At 38.0% G+C, this 26,839-nt stretch overlaps 1 protein-coding gene across 2 annotated transcripts; it reads right to left on the reverse strand.

Annotated features, from left to right (window-relative positions):
- Positions 1–239: 239 nt before the first annotated feature.
- Positions 240–26,617, reverse strand: LOC124138830 (coiled-coil-helix-coiled-coil-helix domain-containing protein 1-like). 2 transcript variants are annotated; one of them, XM_046505722.2, is made up of 4 exons: positions 26,334–26,617; positions 22,473–22,591; positions 7,753–7,923; positions 240–427 (listed from the first exon to the last, which is right to left on the reverse strand). In XM_046505722.2, the coding sequence occupies exons 1-3, from the start codon at positions 26,473–26,475 to the stop codon at positions 7,786–7,788; spliced, it is 399 nt and encodes a 132-aa protein (XP_046361678.1). In that variant the 5' UTR covers positions 26,476–26,617; the 3' UTR covers positions 240–427; positions 7,753–7,785. The 2 variants fall into 2 exon arrangements, with proteins under 2 accessions (XP_046361678.1, XP_046361670.1); XM_046505714.2 differs by having other exon boundaries at positions 7,785–7,923; positions 26,334–26,616.
- Positions 26,618–26,839: the final 222 nt, after the last annotated feature.

The following is a 26,839-nucleotide window of genomic DNA, read 5'->3' on the forward strand; positions in this document are numbered from 1 at the left end:
AAAAATGTCCTAAGCCTCCTATAATTAATAAACAAGCATTCCTTTATACGAGTAGTAACCAGTGGCAAAGGGGCACGTGTTGCCGAGTTGGTGCAGCTGAGATGACGAGGAGGGGGGCGTAGTTACATACCCTGGTTTACACTGACGACGCACAGACAAACACTCATCATCCCGTCAACTCCAGTCGTTTTGTTAGCAAAATATTAATACAGGTGCCCAATATAAAAGATGAACAGGTGTTCTTTGTATAGATGTTTATTTTCATAAAAATAATCTATAGGATTCCGCGAGTGTACATGCTTTTCTATCTAAATCAGGACAAAGCTGTGAAGTGTATGACAGGAGGTCGAGGATCTTCGCCATGTCCCTTTCTATTCACACTTGCCAGAGATACCTCCATACAGACTCCATTCATGCCAAAATTAGCCTGCAAAACAAAAACAAAACTTGAAACTCAAGCCCACAACAACATCCTTAAAAGCAAACCTCAATCCTGTTGCTGTTAAGGTTCCTATTAAAGTTGGCTTTTCATTGAGAGTATGGTATAAGCCAGAGCCACAGTGAAACAGAAAGCCTTCACCGGGCGGCCATACAGAGAGTTCATGAGGCGATGACACCTCAAATTGAGGTTATGTCGCCTATTGTTGTGGAGTAGGGGCATCGCAGGTGCCAGGTCACTATGATGCCTTGAGTGAGTGATTGTGGGACAGATGACTCAATTAAGTTGCTGCTCAGTGCTCATTAACTGATGCAGCTTACCTGTACAGCTTGCACCTGTTGCTTTGAAGTCTCTCAGGTGTGTCTATAATCGGGAAGCACGGGTAGGTTCACAACAAGGGGAATTCATGATCTTGTGGCTTACTTCATTTATACATCAATGCCTAACATTTCACAACAGATTTATTGTACAATAATTTTATTCCCTTTTTGTCGCATGATTAATCAGTTTTCATTCAGAAGCTGAAAATTGTCAAATGCTTGGTTTATATTTTAAGTCTTGACTTTTATGGCTGGTTTATGTAGCAAAGATCATTAGGCCTCAGATGATCAAGTTGCTCTAGGCAAAAACCTCATCATAATAACTGGATGCATGAATAGCACACAGCAAAGATACCCTAATTTCATTCACACTTTGATTTTGAAAAGTAACGATGACAGGTTTCACATTTGAATTAACAAAAGTGTTCGACTGTTAACGCAATAAAAGATTTTAAGATCGGTCCTTGTGAAATATGATCAGAGTTTCTAAACGTGTACAAATTGTGACCCGTACCTCATTTTCACCAGTCCCGAATAAGGGCGTACAGAGGGAAGGGGCCTCTCTATCGCCACCTGCAGTACAACTTTACGCCGCAGACCACCCATTAATATCCTTACAAATGCAATCAAGCAATCAAATCAGCATGTTATCTGAAAAACTTGCACAGATCAGACAAATCTTAAATACAAGCATTCACCTGTGTATTCACAAAGACACCCTCAGATTTTCTCTCAATCATGACGAAACTCAATCCGCTGTCTGAGGCAACAAGAGTCACAAGCTATGCGTATATTTGGGTCTTTTTCTCCCACCTCTCGTATCTGCAGTGTCTGGTTCGAGAAATTAGGTGTAATTGGTGATCGTAGCTCCCCCTATGTGTCACATGACCCCGCCGCTGTAAGTCAATCCCCCCGACTGAGGAACACAGGACAACAGTGCTTCACAAAACAGGGTGATTACCTGCCCTTGTCAAGCTTTGCTACACAACCCCAGGCTATTGTTGAGGAATAGTTGGAGTCACAAAAGAAAATGATGATTGAACTATTCATTAGATATATAGACAGACTGCAATCACAAGAGTCATCTGAAATTATTTTTATCTATTTCAAGGGGTTTCTCATTTATGTACAAGGGAGGAAATACAGTTCATTTAAGTTTGCACAAAAATTAAACATGAATGTCAAAAGGTTCTTATCAAATCCCTATTTGTTAAATGTGAACATTTAGGGGTCTTTAGATAGTCCTCTAGCCCTAGGCACTCTGTCTAATTAGGAGGCACGGGTGGCCCAGTCGTCTGTGCAGAGTTGCATCCCTTGGGCATGCCAGAAACCTGATTGTGGGTTTGAATCCTGGTTTGCCCCGATTATGTTTCTAGGTTTGTCAGCACCATACCCGTGCTCGTGTGTTTCATCGAAGTGGTAAACATCTGAGACCTGCACCACTTCGGACTTTCCTCCCACATTAAACTGACAAGCTGTGATATAACTGGAATAATGTTAAAAACAGCGTTAAACCCAACTCACTCACTCACTGTCTAATGGTGATTGAGTGAGTGAGTGAGTGAGTATGGTTTACGCCGCTTTTAGCAATATTCCAGCAATATCACGGCGGGGGACACCACAAATGGGCTAATGGTGATTGTATCCTGAGGGCAAGTAGAATGTTGTGGGTGTCTTTATGTATAATCACTTCTTGGGCTTGTGAATGTTTCAGATAAGAGCAAGCCTACAGGACCCTCCACAACCTCCAATACCGTAAATATTTGATGAAAAGATCCCTACAGTGCTTAGATACATTTCCTAATCTGACAAATAGTTTGAAATTTCAGCAGCATTATTTTGTCTAAAACATATTGTAATATATATAAATATAAAACATCAGCTGGTGATACAGCTGTATTACCACTCTCATATTCACTGTAAATAGTGCCTTGGATCACTATAAAATGACAAATGGGGCACTTATTAAAACCATACATGAGGGAAATTTGCTGTTGGACATCAAGCAGTAGAGAACAAACTCTATGATAATAGTTACTAGCAATTATAAACCCTTTCTACACTGATGTGTTTTCCTACAAACAAACAACTATACAGAAGAAAATAATGACTTTTATGTAAACAGTTCGGCTTAGAGTAGGGGCACGTACAACAATTACTTACAGATAGGTCAACAAGTTGGTCAAGGGACAAATATTGGACCATTTCTAAAATGTTCTCTTCAATGTGAAAGGCACAGATGGCCCAGTCTTCTAAGCCGCCGCAATTTGCTGTGCAGAGTTGCTTGGAGATACCAGAAAGCCTTGATCATGGGTTCGAATCTGAGATATGACCAAATATTGTTTCTAGGTTTGTCAGCAGCATAGGTTTGTCAGTTTGTGTTGCCAAGAGTGATAAATTCCATAGACTTTCCCCCCACATGAACTCATTACCTCTCATGAATGTTTTCTTTCTGAGTCCTATGTTTTTGACAAATACATAAATACTTGGCCTCGGCTTTGCCAATATTTCTAACCTGTAACGACCATATTTGTATCACTACTCTCCTTTCATGTATTACTACTGTATCAGGAAACACACTGTAACAATATACGGATATTTCAATGACAGTCTTACATAACTCTGTTGCTACCTTTCAAATATAGTATTTATCAGATGACATTTCTTCGATTCCACTTTTTGGCTGCCACACCATCAACCAAGTCACACAATGTGACGATCCGAACCTAGTGTAGCTGACAGCTTACAACAAGCATGAGGTTGTGGCTCTGACATGGACATTCCTAGTGTCTGTTGGCTTCAGCCATCAACAATAAACAATAACAATTATTGTTATCACATTGAATCTCTTGACTAACACCTGTCAATTTATATAACACTAAGTGGCTTATCAAAACAGACAGCATTGATAGCATCAGCTCTCCGCCTTACATGCTTGACAAGAACGCAGAACATTGAAGATGAAAAGCAAAAATAGCATGAAGGTCATGTAGCTCACCTTTCTCAATAGAAACTGATCTTATTAATTACTACCAATGTTCTGAAACATTTGTTGTTTAACGTCACACTCAGCAATATTCAAGCTATATGATGGCAGTCTGTAAATAATTGAGTCTGGAAAAGACAATCCAGTGATTGATATCATGAGCATCGATCTACACAGTTGGGATACTATGCATACACCAAGTCAGTGAGCCTGACCACCCACAACAAGTCTCCTTTTACTGCAAGCTGAAAATGGGTCGCTGAAAACCTATTCTAACTTAGATCTTCACAGGTACAGTTAAATTCTGACCTGACAACTGTCATTTAATAAATGAAGTAAAATAGATTGACATAATAGATGATCTACATTAAATATAACAAGCATATAGTTGACAAAGTCATCTATATCCCCCGCCCATTTTAACACGTTATGGTCCCAAACCAGGTAACTGACCAAACATTTCTCTTAGCCCATGTCAAAATAGCTGAAATGGAAATTCTAAAAAAAACATTTCTAAAACTCCTTAATATCAAATGGCACTAGTTCAGTATGCGCTTTATATATAGACATGCAATGTTTGGCAAGGAAATATTTAACAGTTTATTTGTTATACTACTTAAGTAAACCAATCCTATATTAAAACTTAAATCCAACTTGTTGTCATGGAAACATAAACAATAAAAATTTCTAAAAGTGCTATATATCAAAAGGCACCAGTTCAGTATGTGCCTGGTAGACATGCAAAGTTTTGTAAGAAAGTATTTAACGTTTTTTGAGTTACACTCTGGAAACGAACACCACCCCTGTAGAACCTAAGTCAAACTTATTGCCATGGAAACGTGAAAAATAAAAATTTCTAAAATTCCTAAATAGCAAGAGGCACCAGTCCAGTATGTGTCTGGTAAACATGCACAGTTTTTGTTGGAAAGTATTGAATGGGTTTTGAGTTATGCTCCGGAAAGAAACTCTACCCTATAGAACCTAAGTCCAACTTGTTGCAATGGAAAAAAAATAAAAATTTATAAAATTCCTTAATAGCAAAAGGCACCAGTCCAGTATGTGTCTGGTAAACATGCACAGTTTTTGTTGGAAAGTATTGAATGGGTTTTGAGTTATGCTCCGGAAAGAAACTCTACCCTATAGAACCTAAGTCCAACTTGTTGCAATGGAAAAAAAATAAAAATTTATAAAATTCCTTAATAGCAAAAGGCACCAGTTCAGTATGTGCCTAGTAGACATGCAAAGTTTTGTAAGAAAGGATTTAATGGTTTTTGAGTTACGCTCCGGAAACGAACACCACCCTAATAGAACCTAAGTCCAACTTGTTGCCATGGAAACGTAAAAAATATAAATTTATTAAATTCCTAAATAGCAAAAGACACCAGTTCAGCATGAGTCTGATAGACATGCAAAGTTTCGTAGAGAAATATTTAACGGTTTCTGAGTTAACGCACGCAGGCACGCACGCAGGCACGCAGGCACGCACGCACGCACGCACGCACGCACACACACGGACAGAACCCATTTCTATATCCCTCGCCAACATCGTTGGGGCGGGGGATAATAATATCAACAATATAAATAGTCTAGACATAACAAAGCCATTACTCCATGATAAGAATGATCACTTAAATCCCAGATACTATAAAACTGTTATGTCACATGGAAGATCTTCAGGGGTGTCCCAACAAGAGGAATACATTTGATCCATCTTAGAAATCTGTGAATCTCACTTCACCATGAGCTAGATAATAAGCAGTTGTAATTTAGAAACCTTTCCCCCTTCCTTTTCTTTGAAATTGATTATACCCTTTACAATTTCTGAATCCCAGCTGTGTGAATGATATTGTGCATTATGCATGTGCACTATGCATGCTCATATGTTTATTCCCATGTACTTGTCCACTTTACATGTGCAAAAGTACATTTTTCACTGGCACTCTTTTAATAAACATTGTCAAAAAGTATTTTTGTGAGTGAAAATATCCAAGTGTGCATATCAAGAACCAGGAATGAATTCTAATGCTGCCATTTGCGCTATCATACAAGGAACTGTTAAGTTTGTTAAGCTGCAAAGCTCATTTCAAACAAGTTTTCTTCCACAACATTATTACAAGTTTATGTCTGCCAAATTGCCAATATTACCATATTTATTTTTTCCATCAAGAATCCCTCAACAAATAAAGGACCACAGATGCCACAGCTTTTCTCTGAAAAAAACATTTTGGATAATCAAAGATGGCTTCCTGGATGCCATCTTGAATTCAGATTTTGATACTATGAAGAAATATGAATCTCCCAGAGTCCATCAAACAAATTTAAAAGGAGTTGTCAATAAGAAAAGCAATACATGCCAATCTGCTTTCCATGCGTTTTGGCCAGGTGAGCTAAAAGACAAATGACACAATCCCCATATAGCTATGAGGCTATCTAACACTGCAAGTCCTACTTAATAATGCATGTAAGAATCCCATTGCAGAGGCCATCTTTCTCTGGCTACATCTATAATGAATCAAGAGTACTCCTAAATCACGTTTATTGGAGTTATAATTGTTTTTCTTGCCACGTATAGCTACTCATGAGAATGACTGACGTAATTAGCCTTTCAATAATTACTTCAAATTGAGACAAAAGATGATTGACTTTCCCAGTAAAATAACACTTGCCAAGTAAATTTGCTCTATCTATATGGCATTTTATTTCTAATTTGTAATTGAGAATCCTTAAACTATTTGAAATGAAATTATTTGAGCTGCTTGAATTTGAGGCTATCATGCCATAACTGCATATCACCAATTTCGGTCATGCAGATTCTAAAAGTTGGACAATTTTGAAAATATATTGAAATATGAAATTATTTAAATGGACAGAAACCTCATAACTAAAACTATCAAAGCATGTTAACATTTGTCAGATTTGCATGGAATGAAACTTCAAAATCATAAATACAAGAGCAACGAAATGTTCCAACACCAATGTGAGTGATGAAGTTGGAACAATATTTCAGGTACCATATTTGCTGCTCCTGCTCCAGGAAGCATCCCCTCACCAACCTTCAAGACCAGTTTATAAGTATAAGCGCCCGCTACTAAAACTGTTGATTTAAAAGACAGTCCATATTTACACAGATCACAGATATCTTACAGAAAACAGCAGTGTTATATGGTATTATAATTCCCAATAACCATCATAGCATCACAATTGTTTCGTTTCTTAGTCATTTGAACTAATTTTGTTCAATCCCGCTCAATCACTGACAACAAATTTAACTCATGCATGGTATGATATGCCCACTCCCCACAGATTTTCTTAGTGCCCAAAGGCTTATTTCAGTGAATATGGTATATCATCAGCTAAGAGTTTACCACTATGGGGAGACTAACAAACTGAGGTACCAAGGATCATAATCAGGGAATCTGGGATTCAGCTTCCCAGCGGATCGTGGCATGACTAAGGGAAGCAACCTTATGCAGCAAATTACGCCATACTGTAAATACAGTCTGAATTATACTGTCTTCCAATGTATAGTAGAAATTGGCAAAGTAATATTAAACCTTGAAAATATTCCTATTTATCACCAACTGAAAATCAAGTATTTCATGATTTGACAACATTTTCTGGTGACCTTGACCTTCATCAGAGGTAATCGACAATGAGTTACCTTCAAAGTGATCTTGACATTTCACACAAATAAGAGATATGACAGATACTGACTTTAATATTTACAGTCATCATCATAGCGTGGGAAAATGGTTTGATTTTTCATGAATTAATAATACTAATATATTGTAAAGAAATCATAAACACAAGTTTTTTTTAAATGTCATAATAAGAAAGTATAACATATCACTGAATTAATGACATTACTTCCACCAGGGTAAAATACATGTCATGTGCATTGTCATCCAAATGGCTTTCTACTTTAGTAAACACTCAAGTTATCATGAACATAATACATTTTTTGGTGCATGACCTTCAGAGTGAATTTAACCTTCAATATCAGTTACCAATATTCCATGACAAGGTAGACACAACGTACATCACATCTTCACTTTGATTGTTGTAGGAGGTTGTGGGTAACGTTTCAGAAGCTTGTTGATTGTACGAGATGTCGGCTTCCCAGCTACAGAATCAGTCTGGCCAAGACTCTCAGCTTGTTGGAGCGCCCTTGCTTCACTCTGAAATAACAGAGAGAGGAAAGAATGACATTGACTTCTGAACTTCATCACTTATAACTCAACTCAAACATAACAAAATAGAGCCACAATGCTCGGTAGGTCACCCCACTTCAAACTTATTTTGGTTCAAAAAGTTATAGTGAGTCAAAAGTGAGTGTGAGTGAGATTGGTTTTACACCGCTTTTAGCAATATTCCAGCAATATCACAGCGGGGGACACCAGCAATAGGGCTTCATGCATTGTACCCATGTCGGGATTCAAACCTGGGTCCTCGATGAGACGAGCGAACGCTTTAACCACTAGACTACCCGAATGCCCAAGTGAGTCAACATAAAACTTGGAACAAAGATTGTAGGAGAGGGACTTTTTTTTAAACATCGTTTCTGACAATGAAGTTGAAAGTGAAAACAGTGTTGGCTTGAACAAACTTGGATGTCAATAATGCAAAAGTTAATAACAACGAAAACATACCATGATATAAGCTCACTTGACTTTCTTTCATGTGAGCTACAAAGCCAGACAAACCAGGCAACCATTATGATGCATCCCTCCGCTCACCATAGCACCATACTTTACCTACAGTTCACCTTAACACATCCAAACAAAAACAATCTTTTTCGCTACAGATTAATTATTTACACAATGATTAAAGGTCACATAAATCTCTGCCAACGAGGAATGTAACTGCCGGATGCCACTCCTGGCTACATGGTCCCTGAGTACTTTCCTGTACCTAACCAGTGTCCTACCATTGCTACACTATCTATTGATCATGTTGATACAAACCACCAACTTCGTGATCAGATCAATGAAAACAGCAAGGTGTGGTGATTTCTAGGGGCAAAGGTTATTCAATATTATTTCTATGCTACCACTCACAAACATTATTCTCAGGGCTTTTTAAAGCGAAGCAACTTGTCTGAATTGCTAGCGTTCCGTCCTGTTTGAATATACATCACTGCCATAACAATTTCATTGCAAAATGATAGAAGTACCGAGCTATGCACGTGCACGTTTTTCGATTAGATCAAAATATTACTTGCGCGATCACACCCTGTCATAGTTTCACAGTCATGCTTGTAAGAAAGATATAACCGACCACAGAACATTCAAAATCAATGAGAAGAGAACAGGAGACATGTTTCAATCCAAACAAAATAGTCAGCACCCATCAGCTGAATGCCAAGTCTCTGCTTGTTATGGCTTCTGATGTTTACCTTATAGTGAATGGATTGTCGGGAGTTGTATTCACACACGATGAATTAACCGTTGTTGAGTGTCAAGATGATTGTGTGATTAGAGGTGATGGCTTGGTAAACAGTTGTCGCAATTGCCGGTCGAGTGTCACTGAATGTCATAAAATGGCTTTGATGTTTTTCACACCTGAGCGCTTTAAGATTGTTTACACAGGTGATCAGCCATGATTCCTCTATTCGTTATACGAACAACACACAACCCTGAAAACTATACTATTAGCAACCCTTCCAATAGAATATCTGAAAAGCCTTTTTTCTTAGTCTCCGATAATTTACATATCATTTCAAAATGTTTCAAACTCAAAAGGAAGAGTTAAAGGAAGATAAAATAATCTTATCACCTGTGTAATTAAATCTCACTTACAGGTATGCGACACCCGTTGACTGGGCTTCTGTCTTGTACAGCCACCACCACACCTGTGAGTTCTCCACTATGTTTACAGAGATTCCCATAGTCAGAACTCTCCTATAGACTTGTATAAGCACAGGTGTTGGGTTGTGATCAGCATAATCAAACTGGACCATGCTTCACCCACACTGAAGTAGTTGCTGATTAACCTATGATATCTATCCGACTGCTTGGTCATTTCCAGAAAACTGATATCACTTTTGGAGAGGCAAAAACAATTTGAAAATATCTAATATATCTTATAGTAATATTGATTCAATATACTCTGATCAGTTAAAGACAAACTTCATTTTGTCTGGTAGCCTACAAGACCACTGCCCTAAAAACAAACAATAGGCCACATCTGTCTTCAGTACTGTCACTGACATTTTCTACTTTGTATCCTGCATACTTTTGCCATTTGGTTAAGGTTAAATCATAAAACTGACATCACATTTTATAACATATAATACACATATCTCTTTTCATAAACACAAGTCCTCACCACAATCTTCATGATACACAAGGACCATGATACTTTTCCTATAAATGTTTTCCTTTACTAACTAGGACTTCCTAGAAGAACACTATCAGGGCTGGCTGAAGAGTTCTGAGCCTAACTATGATGAACTGAGTTAATGGAGTTGTTTGCTAATTAATTTTCAACATTATTGCATCCGAGGTCCACACACTTCTGCCAAGGATGCTGTAGTGCCTGGATCCAGCTGGTGTAGAAGGCTTCCTCCTGGTGGTGTAAAAATTCTCCACAACAGAGGCCATGTCATCATTATTTGCATAATATTTCTTGCCACACAGTTCTTTCTTAAAGTTTGGGTAGTGCTGGAAATCTAAATGGTCTGACCTTGCAGAAGGTAGTCCACAGTAATATTCCTTCGGAGTCCCAGAAAACCACCAGAAAATTTGCCAGCTGATTGATCAGACTTTGCCTTCTTCTTCTTTGTCAGAGGAGACGTCAGATGTTTCCAGCACTTTCAGGGCCTTTTCTGCCCCTACCTCTTAACAGTGGCAAAGTAAGGAACATCATCCCCTAAGTTGAAATCATAAACCACGCAGATGGCTGTTGGAGACACTTCATGAGAGTGTAGTTGTCAATTTTGTCCATTTTGATCAACAAAGAATACCTTGTCACCTTGATTCCTGTAGGAATATGCTGCCTGGTTGGGTATGTGGTTTAAAAGCAGCCTGCTTGCATGCAAAATGTGAAAGGTGTCCTATATATCCTTCATAGGTATGCTCAGAACTTTTCAGTAAAAGTAAAACTTTTAGTAAATGTTTTGGTAAGCATGGATTTATATATTTTTATGTTTTTTTGGAATAATGTTTCCTACATTGTTGATAAGGCCTGATTTTATTATGTTAATTTATTGGGGTTTTTTTATGTATTTTTTAATTAATCTCAAATAAACATGACACAAATGTTTTCTTAAAGTTTGCTCTATAAAACTTAAAATTAAATTGTCTTGTCTAACAAAACTATTCCATGGTGTAAACGGAATAAAATGTACAGTCCATATGCAGCTGAACAATGAATACCCCCAATGTATATCAAGCCAGTCACTGCATCCAAAAGCTGTCAAAGGAAATACTTGTCATGTCACCAAGTGCGACAACTGAACAAGACATCAAAGATGATTTATTCCCCCAACAGTAAAAAACTGACAAAGGGTTTCAAAGTTATGTACATCAATGTGTAGCAATCCTGTTTAATAAATCAAATTCCTTCCCAGCTTCTGAGCAGCTAGGGGAAAGACGATAGGCTTCTCTAACATTAGAGTCAAGTTTCATGTACAGTAACATTATCATTGAATAAACTACATCATTCTATAACAAAGGGTAAACAAATGGGACCAAGTCGTGGCGGAATGTCTGTGAAATGTGGCGATATTCAAAAGATACATACTGGTATATTGAATGCCCGCACAGACAAGTCTCAAAGGCTGTCAAACCAGGTGTTATCTGCATAACTCACTGGAACAGACTCTTGCTTTTTTCTCTCTCTCCTCCTTGCACTTTGAACATGAGCGCATTTTATCTGCCAACCCTTCATGCAGTTGTCTATCACCCTCAACACAGCCACTGACACTGCATTCCTGGAAGCTGACACTTCCCAAGCCAATAAACAGTTATATTTTAATCCATCAACATATTCTAGGATCATTTTGAATTTAACTCTGCAATAAGTTCCCATACCAATAAACAGTTATATTTTAATCCATCAACATATTCTAGGATCATTTTGAATTTAACTTTGCAATAAGTTCCCATACCAATAAACAGTTATAATTTATCCATCAACATATTCTAGGATCATTTTGAATTTAATTCTGCAATACGTTCCCATACCAATAAACAGTTATAATTTATCCATCAACATATTCTAGGATCATTTTGAATTTAACTCTGCAATAAGTTCCCATAGCAATAAACAGTTATAATTTATCCATCAACATATTCTAGGATCATTTTGAATTTAACACTGCAAAAAGTTCCCATACCAATAAACAGTTATATTTTATCCATCAACATATTCTAGGATCATTTTGAATTTAACTCTGAAATTAGTTCCCATGCTAATAAACTGTTATAATTTATCCATCGACATATAAAGTTAATTCCGCAATAATTGGTCTGTACATTCTGGCCTCCCTTTGTTTTCCCTTCAATTTAGTATTCTAGTGGTAAAAGCGTTCGCTTGTCACGTCAAAGACCTGGGTTTGATTCCCCACATGGGTACAATGTGTGAAGCCCATTTCTGGCGGCCCCCGTTGTGATATTGCTGGAATATTGATAGAAGCGATGTAAAACCATACTACTCACTCTCTCACTCCAGTCAATTGAACTGCGCAATCAGTTCGAAAGCCAATAAACAGTTATATTTTAATCTACCAATATATACAAGGTTTGTACCATGAAGTTAACTCCGCAATGATTGGTATGTACATTCTGGTCTCCCTTTGTTTTCCAGTCGACACAGCTCATACAGGTGCATAGTATAGGGGATGTGGTGTGTTTTATCAAGCATAACATTCACGTATTCCAAAGCTTGCTGTCAACAATCTACCTTTGAGACAATTTATCAAGTTACACTGACACTGTGGATAATGTCCATCAGTTTTATGACTACCTCTTGTTGAGCATGGCTGATTATCTATTTACTCAAGCTGATAATTCTGTGTTTTATGGCTTGTTTAATGGCCCCTAAAGAAATATTTTTTTCTCAGTTCTGAAGTGGCAGACAATATGTTGCTTCAACTTAAAACTCGCTCATTAGACTCTCGGTTTTTCACAAAGTATGGCTCGAGTTTAGTATTCTTTGATAGACACTAAGAAACAAAACTGTTTCTATTTCCCTGGCTCACAAATAACCATCAACATCATGAGATGAATTTTAAACAGGTCCTGATCAAAGGGTATGCCAGATGATTCAGTGCACAGGCCTATAAAGAGCAGACTCAATTCATCCTTCTCCAGAACTTAAATTTCAAAGTCCATCCACGTGAATAATGGTAATGGCAAGGAATACCGGCAGTATGCAAGGCTTTCTATGAGGCAGGAGATACATCTAATAGGAAGAAAATTGCTATAGACTACAAGCACAATGTCCCTCTTGTCAGCGTTTTACAAAAAATGGCTTTCATTCATACTGTGTGAAAACCACACCACCGTTTATGGTGAGTGACTACGGAGAGTAAGTATTACAAGGATAGACACCATGTGATGGTGGGTGACTAGGGAGAGAGTAAGTATTACAAGGGTAGACACCATGTGATGGTGGGTGTCAAGGGAGAGAGTAAGTATTCCAAGGGTAGACACCATGTGATGGTGGGTGACTTGGGAGAGAGTAAGTATTACAAGGGTAGACACCATGTGATGGTGAGTGTCTAGGGAGAGAGTAAGTATTCCAAGGCTAGACTCCATGTGATGGTGGGTGTCTAGGGGGAGAGTAAGTATTACAAGGCTAGACACCATGTGATGGTGGGTGACTAGGGAGAGAGTAAGTATTACAAGGGTAGACACCATGTGATGGTGGGTGACTGGGGGAGAGATTAAGTATTACAAGGGTAGACACTGTGTGATGTTGGGTGTCTAGGGAGAGAGTAACTATTACAAGGGTAGACACCATGTGATGGTGGGTGACTAGGGAGAGAGTAAGTATTACAAGGGTAGACACCATGTGATGGTGGGTGACTAGGGAGAGAGTAGGTATTACAAGGCTAGACACCATGTGATGGTGGGTGACTGGGGGAGAGATTAAGTATTACAAGGGTAGACACTGTGTGATGTTGGGTGTCTAGGGAGAGAGTAACTATTACAAGGGTAGACACCATGTGGTGGTGGGTGACTAGGGAGAGAGTAAGTATTACAAGGCTAGACACCATGTGATGGTGGGTGACTGGGAAGAGAGTAAGTATTACAAGGGTAGACACCATGTGATGGTGAGTGTCTAGGGAGAGAGTAAGTATTACAAGGCTAGACACCATGTGATGGTGGGTGACTGGGGAGAGAGTAAGTATTACAAGGCTAGACACCATGTGATGGTGAGTGTCTAGGGAGAGAGTAAGTATTACAAGGCGAGACACCATGTGATGGTGGGTGACTGGGGTAGAGTAAGTATTACAAGGCTAGACACTGTGTGATGGTGGGTGTCTAGGGAGAGAGTAACTATTACAAGGGTAGACACCATGTGATGGTGGGTGTCTAGGGCGAGAGTAAGTATTACAAGGGTAGACACTGTGTGACGGTGGGTGACTAGGGAGAGAGTAAGTATTACAAGGGTAGACACCATGTGATGGTGGGTGTTTAGGGAGACAGTAAGTATTACAAGGGTAGACACCGTGTGACGGTGGGTGTCTAGGGAGAGAGTAAGTATTACAAGGGTAGACACCATGTGATGGTGGATGACTAGGGAGAGAGTAAGTATTACAAGGCTAGACACCATGTGATTGTGGGTGACTAGGGAGAGAGTAAGTATTACAAGGCGAGACACCATGTGATGGTGGGTGTCTAGGGAGAGAGTAAGTATTACAAGGCTAGACACCATGTGATGGTGAGTGACAGGGAAGAGAGTAAGTATTACAAGGTTAGACACCATGTGATGGTGGGTGTTTAGGGAGACAGTAAGTATTACAAGGGTAGACACCATGTGATGGTGGGTGACTGGGGGAGAGTAAGTATTACAAGGGTAGACACCATGTGATGGTGGGTGTCTAGGGAGAGAGTAAGTATTACAAGGGTAGACACCATGTGATGGTGGGTGTCTAGGGAGAGAGTGTTAGTATTACAAGGGTAGACACCGTGTGATGGTGGGTGTCTAGGGAGAGTAAGTATTACAAGGGTAGACACCATGTGATGGTGGGTGTCTAGGGAGAGAGTAAGTATTACAAGGGTAGACACCATGTGATGGTGGGTGTCTAGGGAGAGAGTGTTAGTATTACAAGGGTAGACACCGTGTGATGGTGGGTGTCTAGGGAGACGGTAAGTATAACAAAGGTAGACACCATGTGATGGTGGGTGTCTAGGGAGAGAGTAAGTATTACAAGGGTAGACACCATGTGATGGTGGGTGACTAGGGAGAGAGTAAGTATTACAAGGTTAGACACCATGTGATGGTGGGTGACTGGGAAGAGAGTAAGTATTATTAGGGTAGACACCATGTGATGGTGGGTGTCTAGGGAGAGAGTAAGTATTACAAGGCTAGACACCATGTGATGGTGGGTGACTGGGGGAGAGTAAGTATTACAAGGGTAGACACCATGTGATTGTGGGTGTCTAGGGAGAGAGTAAGTATTACAAGGCTAGACACCATGTGATGGTGGGTGTCTAGGGAGAGAGTAAGTATTACAAGGCTAGACACCATGTGATGGTGGGTGTCTAGGGAGAGAGTAAGTATTACAAGGGTAGACACCATGTGATGGTGGGTGTCTAGGGAGAGAGTAAGTATTACAAGGGAGATACCATGTGATGGGGGGTGACTGGGGGGAGAGTATTTATGTACAAGGGGAGACACCATATGATTTCTTTTCAATACATTTGTGTTCATATTTGTGCAATGTGGACTTTTCATGAAGATGCAATAGTCAGAACTTTTGCCAATACACCTACGGCAGAAGCATATTTTAAATCATCGTTCTCAGTCACAACTCTAAGAACCTTATCAGATGAGCATATGATCTATTCTGTTTTTAGGATATTGATTCAAATGACATACATATTAACTACCATTCATTTATTTAATGGAAATGATGGCACTAACATCTCCACACCCACCAACCCCCCACCCACCAACACACCCACACCCACACCCACACACACACACACACACACACATCATCTCAAATAATGAAGCTGACAATAGCAATACATGTAGATTTTATTGGTGTTATGCCAAGAAGTCTAAAAACGTTACTTTCAGCAATGCTGTGAAGTATCAGGTACCAGCCACACCACCATTCGGAATGTCATAACATGCAATGAAAAATGATTATTGTCAACCTAGGAATCACCACTGACTCTGCAATGAGTATTTGGAGTATGAGTATCTGCCTCCCTCATGCATGACGTGCGTGGCATCTCATGTTTCTGATCAGATGTCTGATGTTCAATATAGGGATCCTCTGCCATTCCAGGTGCAGTGCCCGGGTCAGTTCAATCAGTTCAATATGTCATGAAGAGTTATGTCCCCTAACTTGTATGTGTAAGTTACTTAAAAAACAAATCTGTTGTAATTCATCATGGACATCTTTTAATAATGAGAGTTTAACTACCAATTCTCTATTTCCTAAGATCATTTATTTACATCTTATTCAATCACGTTTTAATTATCAAGAACAATAAGTAATATCAGTGTGTGATATGAGCAGTAGGACGATAATGAGTCTTCAGTAATCACAAAGAAAACAGGTCTATCATAACTTATGAACAATATTCTATGCATCTAAAAGGTCCTACCTAAGATCCAATTTTAGATATGAAATTAAGTTTCAAAACATGCATTCCTCAAAGGGACAAATAAATATAATACACATAATACGCCCATAATCATGATAATATAATTTCTGACACACATCAATCTCAATAACATCAGATCTTTTACTCCACATACAATAACTCTAGGCTAGAATATCTGAGGATACCTCCATAGAAGGTTGCGTCAGGTGAAATTTCAGCCACAATTTGTTTTTGTTTTGTTTGTTGTTTAACCCCCTGGATGCCAGAGGGACATATATGTCCTTCCTCTACAACCCTCACTTTGAAGTCGAATAAAATTCAAAATACATCACCAACACAAATACACTTCACAATTTTGAATAAGGTGGGAAATTTCCTGTTCTGTGATATCATCCACTGGCATTTTAGGCCAAGCAAAAGTACTGAAAATGACCTCTGAAAATTAGGTACATTGTAAATGTCGCCATTTTTTACACATTACTAAATCACCGCTCACGGCGTTATTTACAGCATGTTTTGAAATCTATATTTAGGATATTTACTCGGAGAAATGAATTTCAAAAATAGCATATTAGTGATCACGGGTATCTGTCTTTTATGAAAACACCAATGATCATTCCAAAACGTCTCCCATAACCCGAGAATCGTTTAGAATGTTTTGGAAAATACGCAAACACGAACGCCGAAGTGAACTTTCCGCCATATTGGCTAGTGTTTACAAAATCACGTTTCAGGTACACCGGTTATGAGGCGCCTGTAACATCGCGTATATGTCAAACTTAGCTGCCATACACACATCCTTGAATTCCTCATACATTTTAGGATCAAATAACCAATGGTCTCTGTCACCAATACAAAGTGGCTGGATGAAATCAAGCAAAATATGTCAGGTGTGAAAACGAACGCTGTCCTCGAAAAACTGCACTTGTTTGAAATGTAAACAAAGCAAAATTCAGATTTTACACAGTGTAGAATTTTCTCCTATTTTGAGCTATCCATTCGTCTATTCGTTCAAGATATAGGCTCAACATTTTCAGAATATGCATGGGAAGAGAATCGTAGGAAGAATTAGGGAATTTAAAATAGATACATTGCAATGATTTTATATTTTCAACAGAAGTTGTCAAAGTTACCGTTCTGGTTGACGCCATGACTGACGCAAAATCACGCACAACGACAACGGTATTTATCGGAATTTCTGACTATTTCCGTTTGTTTCAATGAAAATTATGACAACAAACAACAGTACATAGATTGTCAGAATGTTTCTGATTACTTACATGTCACATTTATGTTTATACGATCCCTGAATCAACGAAAGTCCCCTGGTACAATCCCGCCTACTGTTGACAGTGTACACGCCATTTTGTAAAAGTGGGTCACAGGTAGTGATGTCATACGTCAACATTGTTGTACATATTTGGTAATTTCATTGAGGTGAAGGTCCTTGAATGAGAGTGCACACGATCATTGTATCATGCTGTTTACAGTTTCAGTTATGGTGTATATTTTGCATGTCTTTTATACATTTTTTTCACACAATTAATTTCACTTTGGATATTTGTCAATGTTCAAAATGAAATCATACGTACATATAGGCCACAACATGTATGAACGAACCTTTGATAATCTCCTGTTTGTTTGAACATTGTTTACATAAGAATGTGATAGGTCTATAGTGTCGACTACGATATTTCTTATTTCCTTTGGACAAGTGTTACAAGATGAAGTGTAAATGTAACTGCAGCATGTACGTATTTCTTTGGATGTGTAATTAGTCAATATTATAAGATCATATAACCAATGTCCATGAATAGCCGTTTCATTTTATTTTATAACTAAAACTGATTATATTACTTTAACAAAATGGATAATATTTTTCGGTAAAATATATGCACACATTTCTATAATGTCTTGGTCTTGGAATTGTCTTTTATGTCGTTAGATACAGAGAAAAGTGATATCTAACGATTCGCCAGGTGCGCGTTAGTCACAAACAATTTACGAATTATTCCTCTCGTTTTGCATTATATAATCAATGGTTTCATTCTTTTGTCAATATTGTGATCACAGGATAGTAAACAGTTTACTTTATTTCTCCAGGAATTGTAAAATGTATAAAAATAAAACCCATGCCAGGTACCCCGTTGGTTCAACCGTATACGATTATCCTGATAATTCTATACCAATAGAGCTTTCTTTGCATCTTTTATTGTGTAAGAAATAATAACATAATAATGAACAAATATATGTCCAATATTGAATATATGTTTGGTTGTTTTGAAATATTCTTTTGGGAATTTTATTACGTAAATTTATGCTAAACAGGTGCTTGTCTTGTCCAATAAAGATACACGATAAACTATCTAATTGTTTACATATTCAAGACATTATTAGCTTGGTGAGAGCAGTACTTTTATGTTGTGTCGAAAAAGCGTCAAATTCCGTTCCACACATCGTGATTTTCCATACCATGAAAGAAAATTAGGGGAGATATATATTAATCAAAATACCAGTGTCGTCTTTTTCCGACGTTATCAAAGACATAAAACCAGCCATGACGTCAAAAGGAATGGTTTTATTTTTAGAGTATTTCATTACATTTGATGATAAGGCTTGTGCTCCATTAATAATGATGCAACATTAGTCAAATTACACTTACACAATCAGGAGAATGTTGGAATCTAAGGACTAAGTTATAGGTTAGATAAGGCCATCCATTTCTCTATTAACTCATTTTTAATGAAGTACGATTTCATAATTTCTTATGGGTATATTTTATAACTAAACGTGTACAGTTTCAATATCGATATTTGTGTTGGAATAGTTTGGTTCCTCCTGAACAAAACACCACGAAAATACATTGTCCTTACCCACAGCTAATTCTCACCAAGTGACCTGAGTTACAACAAACTAGAGCTAAGCATAGCGGAGTTATGTCCCCTTTTCTTTGTACGTGTGAAATCTCTCTGTCACCTTTTGACGTCATAGAGAAAAAGCAGTTTTCGTCATTTACGGCATGCTATTTTTGGAATTGAATGTATGTCGTTATACAAACGCATATAACTCCATTTGATATGTAGTTATGTCCTTCAGATATTAGGCAGTATTTTGTTCGCTCACAGTTTCCGAAAAGCTTCTTAATTAAAAAAATTGTCGCACAGTACTTTTATCGGTGTACGATAAAAAGCGGAGAAATTTACTGTTTTTCAACGCAGAATATATTCTCGGACAACACTTAGGAGTGTCTTTTTTGTAAACCGGTTTGATATTTACAGTTAAATTTACACCATCAAATAGGAAATTTAATATTCTTCATCTCTGCGTAATTTTATAGCCAGAGGTAGATCCAGTGCCGCGTGAGCGCAATTCTCGCACAACCTTCCCTTTTCCGATCTTAGGAAAATGTGCGTCAGAAAAAAAACTCGGCATCCAGAGGGTTAACGCCTCACTCAGCAATTTCAAGCTACATGAAGGTGGTCTGTACATAATTGAGTCATGACCACACAATCAAGAGATTGACATGAGCATCAATCTACGCAAATGGGATACGATGACATTAACAATGTTAGCGAGTCTGACCACCTGATCCCATTAGTCGCCTCTTATGACAAGCATAGTCGCCTCTTACAGCAAGCATGGGTTGCAGAAGACCTATTCTAACCCCGCTCTTCATGGGTTCTAACCTGCCAAAAAGTATCAAGGCTTCTAATTTATCAGTATAATTGAGCGACGCATACAAGACCAGCATATCTGATTTCATTATCTCGAAAACAAACTAAAACGACTATTTCTGAATGTAAATGATTAAGGCCGCTCCATTATATTGTTGTGGATATTCAGTACACAATGTTGCTGCTGAACACCAGGGCATGCACACAAAAAATACCGTAGCAGGGTTCAATTAAGGCTGGAATTCCTGGCCTCGATAATAGCACCACCAGTGCCTATTACGAGTTATTTCCCTTCTATGTCCCTCCCATTGACCAATCAGAATCCACCTCTCATATTACTTGCATTTGCTTCAAGCAAAATGGCGGCGCCCAGTCAAGACGTTTTGATCCATAAACAAAATCTATACTGTAATAAAACAGGCCTTATTTCGTGAAGTGCATCTCATGCGAGCACCTTCATTAAAAACATGAAAAGATTTGGAAAATATCTGTTGACATTGAGTTGGTGGTACACATATTTTGCAAATCCGGCAATCCACCAATATCTGCACGGCAGTATACGATTCGATTGGATTTCGATTGGACTGTGCATAGACTCGTTAGTCCAGCCAAAACATAAAAACTAATGACATATTGCTGTAAAATGTGATAGGAACATGTGAACATAATCTTGAAGTACCAAAAGTTTGATGACATTCAGCCCATGAAAGCATGACAAATTAGACATAACGAGAGATTAGTGATGTGGTATGGAAATTGAACCTTAGAGGTATTGAGTGTGTTCAAAAATCGTTGTTGCATAGAAAGATAAGGATTAGTCAGACACAAATTTGAAACACTTTAAATGCGCTCGGTACATGTTGAAATAAATATAAGGTTGCATTTTTCAATAATAGGTTGCCTTGATGCGTGTTTCATGTAGCAGAGCTCCAGATAACATTTTGAGCAATTGAGTTTTAACTTGAAGGTTTCAATTTTAATTGGGTTATTACATTTTTAATTGGGTAACCAATATTTTTTCACTTATCTATTAATCACTCTATTGAGTTTTTCCAAAAATGAGTAAACATTTCGAGATTTAAAAAAAGAAAAGAAATAATGCTTTAGATGCATATAACGGTTCTTAATATAGGCTTGACTCGAAAAGTAATTATCTCGTAATTGTGTTTCTGAAATTAATTCTGTTGTATGCATGCTGAAAAAGCTTCATTGGGTACTTACGCTTGCCGTTTTCAAACAACAGAGTTTTTCATTTAATGCATGCGTTTCTGTACACAAGTTAATTGAAAGTAATTGGGTTTTGAATAGTATTGGGGGGTATTTTACGCAAATGGGCAACTTATCTCTAGCTCTGACCTAAATTTGCGAATCAAAGTGGTAAAGAAATGAAGCTGAACCATTTTAGGAGCCTCATATCTGCAAGGATCAAGAACCCACACATCCTTCATTTAGACTGGGCAGTCAAAGTTTGCTCAGGGTTTACCTGACGCAACATTCTAGGTGTCCTCAGACCTTGATGCAGTGAGGTATCTTATCAGAGTAATAGATCTAAAGTTATTGTTAATGAGACTGAACAAACATAGAGCTGGTGTAGATCCAATCTCATCAAAATCAGATCTGAGTTCTCTCTACTATTGAACAAAGATCTGAGGACATCCCATTACAGGTCACATCAGAACGACCTTTCGCGAATTTTGACCAACCCATGAAATGACAAAATAACAAGAAGTCAACATTAGCCAATCAGAAAGCAGCTTTCTCGAGCTTTACGGCAGTAGTTTCAAACTGTCAACTTCAATATATTTTGACAATGTTTTGGACTTAAATTTTGAAAACTGAACAGAAGATATTTCTGGAATGTCCAACAGATGGCCGAGATTGTACAGCAGTACTTACCACAAGAAAGTCTCTTCCGTTTCAAATGCTTACCCCATTGAATCAAGAGATAGACGATGATTTTGACAGAATCTGTCATACAGCCTGAAAATGGCATTCAGAATACCCTGTATTAGCCTTTTTGAGGTTGCCTGATTAGAAAACACATTCCGACTGTTGGTTTCCTGATCAGGTGACAGTCTGGTTGGATGAAAGAGAGACCCGTAATGGGATGTCCTCAGATCTTTGATTAGCAGCAGCGACAAAAAAGGTCTGATTCTAATGAGACAGGCTCAGATTCAGAACATTTCAGCCACCCCTCATAACATGGCCAGTTTTCTGTCACCTTTTTAATATTTTTAATTTAATGCCACAAGTAATACTTACATTTGACTTCTCTATACATTCACTAAAGGCCTTAATTTCTTCCGAACATTTGCTTTCATTAAATTCGTTGTTCTTCCAACAAGCCATCATGACGTTCATTTGCTGCAGACATACTGCAACTGAAATAGTGATGTCAATATTAGTACAGGAGAAAGACTCAAAAGGATATGTAGCTCACAAAAGGTTTGGGAGTAATGTACTTTATCAGGCATACTTTTTTGGATTTCAATTATCACTGAGTGGGCGAATGAACTTGTGTTGCTGCCAGCTTGAAGCTAGGCTAGGCAAGGCTAATGAGACAATCTAATTAGCCAACACTTTACCACCATCTCTATCACAAATAACTAATGCTCATTTACCTCATGATCAGAACCTGATTGTTTGTCTTGATCTGCATGCACAGTGGCTGAGAAGCTAACGCTAACTCTAACCCTAACTCACACCTGATCCTAATGATCGTAAAGGGGAACCTTACCCTAAGGTTTTTAAAGTGGAGTTTGACTGGTAAGGGTGTCCAACCCTCAGGATCCTGAAGGGGTGTTTGATCAAAAAAGGGTATGCAACACTAATGATCAAAGATAGGCCAAGTGAAGCCAGAGCCACAGCTGCCAGATGCCAAGGAGCCCTTTAAGCTGCAACCGGTAAACTGCAGTCTTGCCAAAATTTCCGTTGTTTGCAACACCCTTATTGTTCATATTCTAAATAATGTAAATGAAAATCCTAAAAAGCTGGTGTAGGAAATCATGTAAATTAGGGTAATCACATAGGGTAAGGGACATCAACTGGCTATTGAACCTCTTATATATGATACAAAGGTCATTAGGGGTGTGTGGGGGTGTTTTCCTACTTGAGTGCTCGAGCTGCGTGTTTTTTGTTCCACCACAAATTATGATGAGCCGGGGGCAGTATAGTAGGAATGCCTTATTGGTCGCGAACAGTGTTGCTGGCAAATAGCTGTCCCACAGGAGTTTACCTCTGACCGGGTCAAGGGTCTGCCTAGTGGTATATAAGGACCTAGTACTGCAGCATTCAGTGTCTTATGAGCTCAGGATTCCCGACAAGTAAGTCCACTCTAGTTCAAGGAAATTTGACACCGACTCTTGATTAACAAAACACCTCTATCTTAAAGGGGCACTGATCTAACGCAATTCTCCGGGACTGGTTGTTGCCTTTGTTATTGTTTTTTTCCCAGTGAGTACCCCGATGTATAGCAGAAATCTAGACTAGTTCGCGACCTCTGCTGCGCCATTCATAAGCGCATTAGTCACTTTTATGGATACCGGTAGTAATAAGGGAGTATGGTCACATTGATCAACAAAATGAAATACAGTTTTCAAGATAATAAGGAAATGTAGGTATCTTTGTGGGTAGCATCGGTAATTGTGACGAAGTTTTGATAAGTCACTAGCTTGGTAATTTTGTGATTTTCGTTTACACTATTTTGACTTGCAACACAAAGTAAATATTTCACCTGAGCATTGCTTTTTTTTATAGTGTGTATATTTTTTTTACTGTCAAAATGTGTAACATATTTATTAAACGTATAAATATTCAGTTATTTTACAAAGTGACTGAAAAACATTTCCATCTGTATTATTATGATAACGAATTCCAAACATTTTGATGTTTAATGTCATCACCAAGGGACTGAAAATATTACGTTGAAAAGTACATTTCTATGTTGTTTGGCTTCTAATCCTACATAATAATCTGTTGTGATGTTTGTAGGCCCTTTTGATCGTCTTAATCAATCTGGACAGATTTTTTAGTCAAAATGACTGAAATATTTACACATTTTATAAATTGCCTGAGAGAATCACATTTTACAAATTGACGGTAATATATACACGCTTACAAAGGAAAAGACCTCTGAAAACAACGTCTATCGCGCATTGAAGAATTTCCAACCAAGACGTAGAGAAACAAGAACGAATCGGTTCAAATGAAGGAAAACAAAATGCAAATACCATAATTACAACCTACCAAATTTATGTGTATAAATTTTAGGCAGCTTCCTTGTTCGAGGAATGTATCCGTGAATATCCACACAAAGGAACAATATCCAACTCGTCTGAAGCTATACAAAGAAACTTATTCGATGTCACGTGTCTCTGTAACAATCAAATATTCTAAAAGATATATATCGTTTCGGGATATTATAACCCGTGTTCGTTTCTCAACTGATCACTTGGATTGTTTCAGGTGTTTCACATAGGTGTCAAGCCTCAAGGGTCGGCTGAGAAAGCCCAAGTGACAACTATTTTCATAACGTCCACGGTTCCTAAAAAATCCATTGAGTGATAGATAACAATGATCAATCAATCAACGTATTATCAGTTCACCCTTTGAACAAAGTATGTTGTTTTTACAGCGGCACTTCACGCCATGATATGAGTGTATTCCCTTTGTTTTAGTAAACCTAGACATGTAAACACTCACTTTTGACATATCCACTGTGCAAGATAACAGTGATTAATCAATCAACGTATTTTCTGTTAATCCTTTGATGACTAGGAACGATCCGTTGATTTACAAAAAAAGTAAATCAACTGATCATTCATCTCTTGCTGGGCTGCCACGTGCATATTACATAACACACATTTCACCTCACTTCAAACCTGGATTTAGATTGAATAATTACCCCAGACACAATAAATGCCAAATGGGAACCTTTGTCAGGTAATCTATGTGGTGCTACCATTAATTGTACCTGTAATAAATTCATTAACTGAGCATCAAGTGAATGACGACAAATACACAAGTGTAGGGTTATACGAGAAAACGTGGATGACAACAAGGGAGTAGAAATCGTATTATCGACGCAATCCGAAATCCGAAATCTGAAAATGCTTTCACTGCATGAATACTTTTTTAGTATTAAACTATAACCATCTAGGGTATTTCCAAATGACGACATCCGATGAGCTCCGCCGTTCTTTTTGTCTGTTTGTTTAGGCTGAAGAAATTAATTAACATGCACCCTTTGTCGAAATCTTTATAGATCACAGTTAACCAATCAGTGTTTATGTAAAAATGCGTAAAACAAATATTGCCTCCAGCCTCCAAGTTTATTTAGCTGTCCTTGCAGACGGTAGCCCAGTCTCTGGTCACGCTCAGTTGCGTTGCGTATCATCCAGGTACTCACGGGGAAAAAAACAATAACAAAGGCAACAACCAGTCCGGGGAATTGCGTTAGATCAGTGCCCCTTTAAGTTGTAGAATAGGTTGTTATGTACCTGGGTGGGGGAGAAATTAGGAACTAAGTAGATTCGTAGTGTAGGTAGATTTATTAATATAGTTTGTTTAAAGTTTCCTCAGGGGAGAAGTAGGGTTAGGAATAAGAAGGCTTAGGGGTAAAAATATGTAGTACATAGACAATCGGTTTTATAGATTGTTTCTCAATTTTATATCTTGTTACCATTTCACTTTTGTTATTCATTAAAATTTATTATCTTTTCAAGAAGCCTTTTTGTCTTTATTCCCCTGCCTAATGAACCATACTACAGATTCTCCCAGCTGACTGCTCACGGTTAAACCAGCACATTTAAAATCTTATTGAACACAACACAAAAGGGACGTGAGTCAGTAATGGGATTCGATCTAGACACTCCGCAGAGCTAGTGAACTCTACTGTCACTGGGTTGCCTCAGGCAAGGCATGCCTATTACACTGGCATAATGTTGACATCCATATAGCCAAGGCCAGGCCAAGGACTAACTCAGTTATTTTACTTGTCACAGCTAAGTCTATTGCCTCATAGCTTGTAGAATAATTGCTGGCACAAGTTATTAACTACAAATTCATTCCCTTATATCAACAGATACTATCGCTCTAATGACAAACTGATTTAAACAATCTTACCTTGTGTTTTTCCCCCAGTGTCTGGCACAGAATCTTTCAATATAGGTGGCAACAGAATTTTGTACGTCGGTACCGGTTTATAGTTTTCAAACTTTCTCAGAGGTTTAAGTCCAGAACATAAGATTCCATTCAAACGCGGCATAATGAAATATTGTAAATGTCGGTTTTGTCAGATATATTCAAATCATAATGAATTTGTAACAACACGTCATAAGATTAAGAAAATCATATCATATCATGCATGCAGCAATTCAGCAGACGGCAGGATACTAGTAGTCTCAAAACTAGTCCTAAGACTAATGATGGCGCATTTACCAAAACAAATATCTCATAAAAAACAACACGAACTCAGGTTTTTTATTTAATAAAAATATGCCTGATAAATCTCACTGTTGTAGAAGAAGACAATTTTCACAAAACTTTAAAACATTCCATGTAGATTTAGACTGAAAGTATTGATAATGTTTTAAGGAAGGAAAGGACAATATGAAGATTGTCTTCCGGTT

Source organism: Haliotis rufescens, unplaced genomic scaffold (assembly GCF_023055435.1).
Source record: "Haliotis rufescens isolate VD_foot unplaced genomic scaffold, xgHalRufe1.0.p SCAF_40, whole genome shotgun sequence".
Taxonomy (NCBI): domain Eukaryota; kingdom Metazoa; phylum Mollusca; class Gastropoda; order Lepetellida; family Haliotidae; genus Haliotis; species Haliotis rufescens.

Bases quoted from the DNA above. Each gene is read 5' to 3' on its own strand.
- LOC124138830 (XM_046505722.2), bottom strand. From the start codon at position 26,475: ATGCCGCGTTTGAATGGAATCTTATGTTCTGGACTTAAACCTCTGAGA. The intron at 22,592-26,333 runs GTAAGATTGTTT...TCACTATTTCAG, and splicing joins CACTGGGGGAAAAACACAAG to TTGCAGTATGTCTGCAGCAA. The intron at 7,924-22,472 runs GTAAGTATTACT...CTGTTATTTCAG, and splicing joins AATGTATAGAGAAGTCAAAT to AGTGAAGCAAGGGCGCTCCA.